This window comes from Fukomys damarensis, unplaced genomic scaffold, assembly GCF_012274545.1.
Source record: "Fukomys damarensis isolate Sample0158 unplaced genomic scaffold, DMR_v1.0_HiC HiC_scaffold_39, whole genome shotgun sequence".
NCBI classification, from domain to species: Eukaryota; Metazoa; Chordata; class Mammalia; order Rodentia; family Bathyergidae; genus Fukomys; species Fukomys damarensis.
This window is the reverse complement of record NW_022900951.1, coordinates 127,723,253-127,729,610: the sequence shown is the minus strand read 5'-3', so window position 1 is coordinate 127,729,610 and position 6,358 is coordinate 127,723,253. Positions and strand designations below refer to the sequence as shown.

At 57.4% G+C, this 6,358-nt stretch overlaps 1 protein-coding gene across 1 annotated transcript; it reads right to left on the bottom strand.

The window, feature by feature from the left end:
• Window positions 1-489: 489 nt before the first annotated feature.
• Window positions 490-6,352, bottom strand: Gdi1 (GDP dissociation inhibitor 1). The gene is made up of 11 exons (XM_010638811.1): window positions 6,269-6,352; window positions 4,990-5,097; window positions 4,788-4,887; window positions 4,527-4,661; window positions 3,929-4,127; window positions 3,567-3,698; window positions 2,954-3,053; window positions 2,373-2,544; window positions 1,629-1,773; window positions 1,478-1,532; window positions 490-1,396 (listed from the first exon to the last, which is right to left on the bottom strand). The coding sequence occupies exons 1-11, from the start codon at window positions 6,311-6,313 to the stop codon at window positions 1,244-1,246; spliced, it is 1,344 nt and encodes a 447-aa protein (XP_010637113.1). The 5' UTR covers window positions 6,314-6,352; the 3' UTR covers window positions 490-1,243.
• Window positions 6,353-6,358: the final 6 nt, after the last annotated feature.

Genomic DNA, 6,358 nt, shown 5'->3' with positions numbered 1-6,358 from the left:
GGCGGTGGCCGCGCAGTCAGCTGACACCTGACGTCCGCTCGCGCCCCGCCCCTTCCCACCACGTGACCAGCTCCCAGCCTTTTCGGCGCGTGACGTAAACTCCACCCCGCCCACTGCCGGATGCCTGGTCCCAGGCTGACTCTGACTTGGGGCTGGCCTGCCCGCGGCCGCTTCCTAGTCTGGATTCCCGGCCTCCTGCGTTACCTCGACCTTAACCCCGTCCCGCAACTGGGCCTCCAGTCCCGCCTGCTACGTCCTGGGGACTCAAGGCTGGGCTTCCCCCCTGCGCCTCAGTGTCAATCAAGTTGAAGTGGGTCCCCGGCCTCCCCAGGCACCCCTACCCTCTACCTCCTTTCCTGGCCTACCCACTTCCCTGCGTTGGATCCAGAATACAGGTGCAGTGCCAGACGCTAAGCCAGAGCCCCAAACCGGAGGGCCAAGGCCCTGCCAAGCTCTTAGCTTTAGGGAAAGGAACCTAAAGATCCAAACTCAGGTTTCAACAGTTTATTGGGAGGTTTTGTTTTCTGTGAAATATACTAGAGATTGGGGAGAGGGACACATTCACTTTGCAAAGGAAGAGTTTTCCACCACTAAAGGGAAGGCATGGGGTGGGGCACACTGGGCTTGGGTCCATTTCCCACCTTCTGCTTTGAGCACATCTTTCTCAGCAAGTACCAGAAACACAAACACAAAAGACAAGGAATTAAAACAGTGAGATCAACCTCCAATAGGCCACGCCTATGCCTTCTTCACTCCGGGGCTTAGTGGCACAAGAAGGCTGGGGGCTCTGATTTGGGGTGGAATGGTTAATAAATTAGAATAAATTATGGGGGAGGAATGCAATTTGTGCTGGGAGGGCCCCTTCTCTCCAACACGCAGGAGAGCTGGGGGGAGGAGGCAGGGGTCATCTCCAAAGGCCACTACAGTGGGGTAAGGGGGGCAGAAGTCAGTTCGCCTCCGTCCTTCCCGAACACAGAATTACGGGTGGGGAGACACACAGGGAGACGGATCCTCTTTTCCTAGGACAAGGAAGGGCTGAGAAGAACACTATCCAACCCCCATCTCCCAAACCATCACTAGGGTTAAGGATTTGGTCAGTGAATCAATGAGGTGGGTGACAGGGATGTGACAGGGGAAAGCAGAGGATGCTGAGCGCAGGGGTGCCCAGCCATATGTCTCCCCAGCCCTGGAGGAGAACAGACCCAGGAGTAGGGGCAGCAGGGGCTGGGGGAAGGGCCAGCAATCACTGGTCAGCTTCTCCAAAGACGTCGTTCTGTTTGCGCTTCATGTTCTCAAAGTCAAAGGCCGAGCCAGCCATGCGTTTGTAGATGTCTTTGATGTCATTGCAGGTTGTCTCAAAGTGTGTGGTGGCATCATAGGAGCAGGAGCAGAACACCTGCAAAGAACAAGCCCAAGGGCAGGGTGACTGACGAAGGGCCTGGGGGTCAGCGGGGGCCAGGGCTGGGAGGCTGCTTACCTGGCTTTCAGAACCATCATCAATGGGCTCATACAAGTCGCTGATAGCCACGAACCTACAGACAGATGGAGGCGCTTGTGTCGGATCCCCACCCCCACAGCCTCCAGCTCCTGCTCCCACCCACAACCCCAGGTGCAGCCCAATCCCTCACTTCTGGTCAATGGGCTCCAGCAGCTCAAGAGCAGGTTCAACCTCCTTCTCCGGATCTGTGGTCTCCACTGTGGTGCTGGCGATGGCAACGTACTTGCCTTGTGCAGCCACATTGTGCGCATAGGAGATCATGCACACATAGATGTCTGCTCACAGGAAGTGCTCTGTTAACGTAGGCCAGGGGGACGCCCCTCCCAGCCCCAAACATGTGCCTTCACTGTGCAGCGGCACCTAGGAACCCAGGTAATACAGCCCAGTGGCTCCCACTACAGCGACATCCAGAAGTGGGGCCTGGGGGAAAAGCGGGGGTCATGAGGGCTGTTTTCGCCAGCGGATTGGTCCAAGGCTGAGAGCACAGTCCAATGGGCTCCCTGGGAGGCAGGGTCTTGAAGGATGAGGCAGGTGCCTCCTCAGGATCCAGTCCCCTCCCTTTGGCCTCTTTCCCTTCCCTTAGCTTCCCCACCATGAGGTGCACAGCTCTCCCTGGTCCTTCCACCATGCTCTTCCCGCCTTGGAGCAGCTGGCCATGGGCTGACTCCTCAGGGGGCCAAATGAAACCTGTCCTCCTTGTACTGTGGGAACCTGGGATTGGGTCCCAGCCACAGAGATGACTAACAGCATCCAAGCTGTCATCCTCATGGCAAGGGAGAGCCCAAGCCATCCATCCATTCTCTAGGGCCATAGGAGCATCCCCTTTGTTCTACAGTGGGATCACACAGGAGGCAGTAGGCTGCAGCCTCCCTACCTGACTTCCTGTTGACCTGGTTCTGAGGGATGATGATTTGGCAGGAGTTGGCATCGTTGGTGTTCTTGATGGGATGACTGAGGATGCAGATGATGCGGATGACTTGGCCAGCCTTCCGCACACGGTCTGGGATGTAGCTGGGATCACAGATCAGCTGCTTGCAGCGGGCCACCTGTGAAGGCATCACAAGTCCTTGCTCCTGCTGAGTCACTCCTTACCCCAGTGGTCATCAGCTGGGCCCCCAGTGGTGGCAGGCAGCCCATGACAGGCAGGATGCTCCTTTGTCACTGCTGATCCTCCCTTCAGCTCAGGGTGATGAGGCTGGCATACAGAACTGGGTGGTACCGCTGCTGGAACACCATGGTCAGGTAGATTTTGTTTTTTAAACATAGTCTCACCATGTAGCCCAGGCTGGCCTTAAACTTACAGTGATCCTCCTGCCTCAACCTCCCCAAGAGCTGGGAAGACAGGCGTGTGCCACCACACCTGGCAGGTCAGGTAGACTTTCTGGACCACAGACACAGCACATGGCCCAAGGACAAAGAGCCCTGAGGAGGTGACCCACTGAGAGGAAGGCTCACCTCTCCCTCAGACTTCACGCCCACCACCTTGCCATTCTCCATGATGATGTCATCCACAGGCTTGTTGAGCATGTATGTTCCTCCATAGATGGCACTCAGTCTACAGTGGGGACAGGGAGAGTCATGGCCTCGTCCCGGAGAATGAACAGAGGCCAATTCCACCAAACCCACCCTGCTGTACCACTGAGGTCTAGGTGGGCAAAGTTGGGAGGCCTGTGGTTCATCCCAGCTGTCCTAGCACCAAGTAGGAACCCATCTGAGTGCTCTCCTTCCTCCCCAGTGCTCCCCAAGACAAGTCTACAAAGGGTGGGCGCAAGGGTGGTAATGAGGGTACATCTCCACAAGGAAACGACCCAGGAAGCCTGCGTGCAAGACTGTACAGAAGGGCTAACTCCCAGCTAAGCACTGCTTGAGGTCTCAGGCCCAGGCCCAGGCCCAGCCCCGTGCTGCCAGATGAGCAGGCTACGTTCCTGAGCCTGTGCTTCAGCATCCTAGGGCTGTGACCCCCATCACCCAAGACAGCCTGCAACACACAGAAAGGCTACAGGGGCCATATCCACCCTCAGCCTCAGTTCCACCCAGTGATGCCATCTGAAGAGACCTGTGTCTTCACCTTGCAAAGCCCTGGGGCAGCTCGCCCAGGCCGTAGAGTGGGTATAGATATGGGCTCTTGCCATACCGGGCCAGGGATTCGCTGTACAACTTGATGCGGTTGATGGTCTCAAGACAGGGCTGGTCTAGGTAGCTGGGGAGAGGAGCGAGGGAAGACACTCAACAGAAGCACCCTGCTCAACCCGACCCAGGCTCTGGGCCTGGTAAGACAGGTCAAATGTAGGATGTAGACAGGGATACAAAGGAGACAGGCGAGTCTGGGTACAAGGGACATGCAGACGGGGCAGAGGGAACAGCAGGAAGGTGGAGGGAAGACAGGTGCAGCCAGGCAAGGGGGCACCAATCACAACAGCTTCCCCTCACTCATCAGTGCGGTATAGGGCCAGGGCATGGCCAGTGAAGTCGATGACATCTTGGCCGAGGTCAAACTTCCGGTAGACATCACGCATACTGGTAGTCTGGGGATCCACACCCTCGAAGGACTTGGGGTCATTCTCATCAAAGTTTGCCACAAACACCAGGAACTTGCGGAAGCGCCGTTTCTCGAACATCCCCATGAGATCTGGAGAGGGTGTGAGGAGACCCTGTGCATGTGGGAGCACACGAGTCCCCTGCCTGCTGGGAGAGGCTGAGCTGGCATATAACCTAGGGTCAACCCCTCTACGCTTCTCCACTCTCAGTGTGAAGAGGGGCATAGACGGGTCAGGGCACTCCCAATTCCACTGCCTCCGGATGTTTTGGGATTGAGTGGAGTCCTTGTCAAAGACTGAAATCTGCAAACTCCAGTTCCCCTCCATGGCCCCACTACACGAGTGCTTCTGTGCGGCCCACTTGCTATAAAGGACAGTAAGGGACAACAGAGAACACAGAGCAGCGGGCCTCTGGTACCACCTGGGGAAGGGAACCATGAGCAAAGGGGGGCCCTGCCGTGGACAGCTGCCTCCCCAACCCCTACACTCACTTGAAGCCAAGGCTTCAGTCTCCGTGGAGGGCACCTTGTAGATCTTGCCCCCTTTGTAAACAAAGCTGCCTTCTACCACCTTGAAGTCTAAGTAGCGGGTCACTTCCGTGTACAACAGCATCTTTACCAGCTGCCCTGTAGGGATGGCAACGTCAGCAGGGCTCCAGCCAGAGGCACTGGCCAGGCTGGCCGTCCCCTGGAGCCCAGCCCTCCTGGGTCCCCCACCACCTTCTTCCACAGAAGCCCCTTCATCTCCCTCACCATTGGCCATGAGGAATTTGGGGATCAAGTCAACATTCCAGTCTCGGCCCCGGCCCATTGATTCAGGGGGGCCCTCCAGCAAATGAAAACGCTTGTACAGCTGTAATCGGGAAGGAGAAAGAGAAAAATCTCACAGATTCTCCTTCTACGCTCACACAGAAAACCTAGGCGTGCCCATGCTTGGGAGTCAGGGCAGCCTCACCTCCTCCAGGGGTGTGATGGACGAGCTCTCGCCCCCATAGTAAGGGTTCCGGTCCATGTGCAGCACTTTCTTCCCATTCACAGACATAATGCCCGACAGGATGCATTCCTGGGGGAGAGGCACCGTTGGCTGCTGAGCTTCCACTTGCCAGTCCTCCTGCATCCTTGATAGGCTCTCTGCCCCAAAGCTGCCACAATGGACAGCTCCTTCCACTTCCTGCTTGCTGCAGGAACTACAACTGGGGGTGAGAGCTTGATTTGGCCATAGTCTCAGGGCTAACCTTGCTCAGCAAAGAGGTGATGCAAGAGAGAAATAACAGAGGCCTGGGGGTGGGGGCAGTGGCCAGCAGACACACGAAGTCTTAGGGCATCAACGTGTCAAAAAAGTCATCTATATGCACAGTATACAAGAATGCAGATGAGACACAATGAGCCACCAAGAGCCCAGCTCAACCTCAAAGGGCACCCAACTGGGATACGCAGATGAATACAACCCTTGAAATTGCAGGCCTCCCCTGGGCTGTTCTTCCTTCCAAGGAGCCACGTCCCCTGGAAGGAGGGGTGTCTGGACTGTGCATGTCTGGCCTGGGTGGAGGGAGGTGAGCCTCAGAGGGAATGGGTGATGGGCTTTGAGGAAGGGACAAGATAAGAGACCCACTCCAGTCTGGGTTACCAGCCCGAGGACAAAGGCTGCAGACAGCGCTCAGTCTCAGATCTCCATGGGAAACCGGGGTGGGGTAGCGGGAATGTGGTCATTGATCCCACTGCTGCTGCTTCTGGAACATTCCCTGAGTCCTCAATCTCCAAAAGAAGCCAGGGACGCAGGCTGTGAGCCAGGCCTGGCAAAGCCCTCGGACCCCATGGCCTCGGACTTCGTCCCTACTCCTTCATCCCAGGAGATGGGAGGGGATGCTGGGCAGACGATGGGTGCAGGCGAAGGGTTGGGACTGTATGGGCAGGGGCAGGGGCACCAGATCGAGGAGGGGTGAGTTTTCCGGTGCAGCAGGCCGAGGCAGGGAGGACTGGAGGGAGCCGGGGTCGGGTCCTGGGAAGGGAGGGGGCAGGGAGGAGAGGCCACCTTCTGGGGAGACAAGGCATAGTGATGAAGGACAGCAGACACCGCAGAGGCGAGAGGACAGGATGGGCAGGGCACTGGCTCTTAAGGAGCCCGAACGGAGGATGGCAATAACGGGAGAATGGGGCCCAGCGGCCAGGGCTGCATCATCGCTGGGGCTGCGGGATGCATGATGAGGGACCACGGGCGCCTGGGCCGCACTTACGGTGAGACCAGTCCCCAGAACGATCACATCGTATTCCTCGTCCATGATCAGGCCTTGGTGCCAGCACCGCTCGGCTCCTCCTCCTGCTTC

Excerpts from the sequence above, each read along its gene's own strand:
- Gdi1 (XM_010638811.1), bottom strand. The coding sequence starts at position 6,313 with ATGGACGAGGAATACGATGTGATCGTTCTGGGGACTGGTCTCACC. Across the intron at positions 5,098-6,268 it reads TTCTGGGGACTGGTCTCACC|GAATGCATCCTGTCGGGCAT; the intron begins GTAAGTGCGGCC and ends CCTCTCCCCCAG. Across the intron at positions 1,774-2,372 it reads CCAGGTCAACAGGAAGTCAG|ACATCTATGTGTGCATGATC; the intron begins GTAGGGAGGCTG and ends TCCTGTGAGCAG.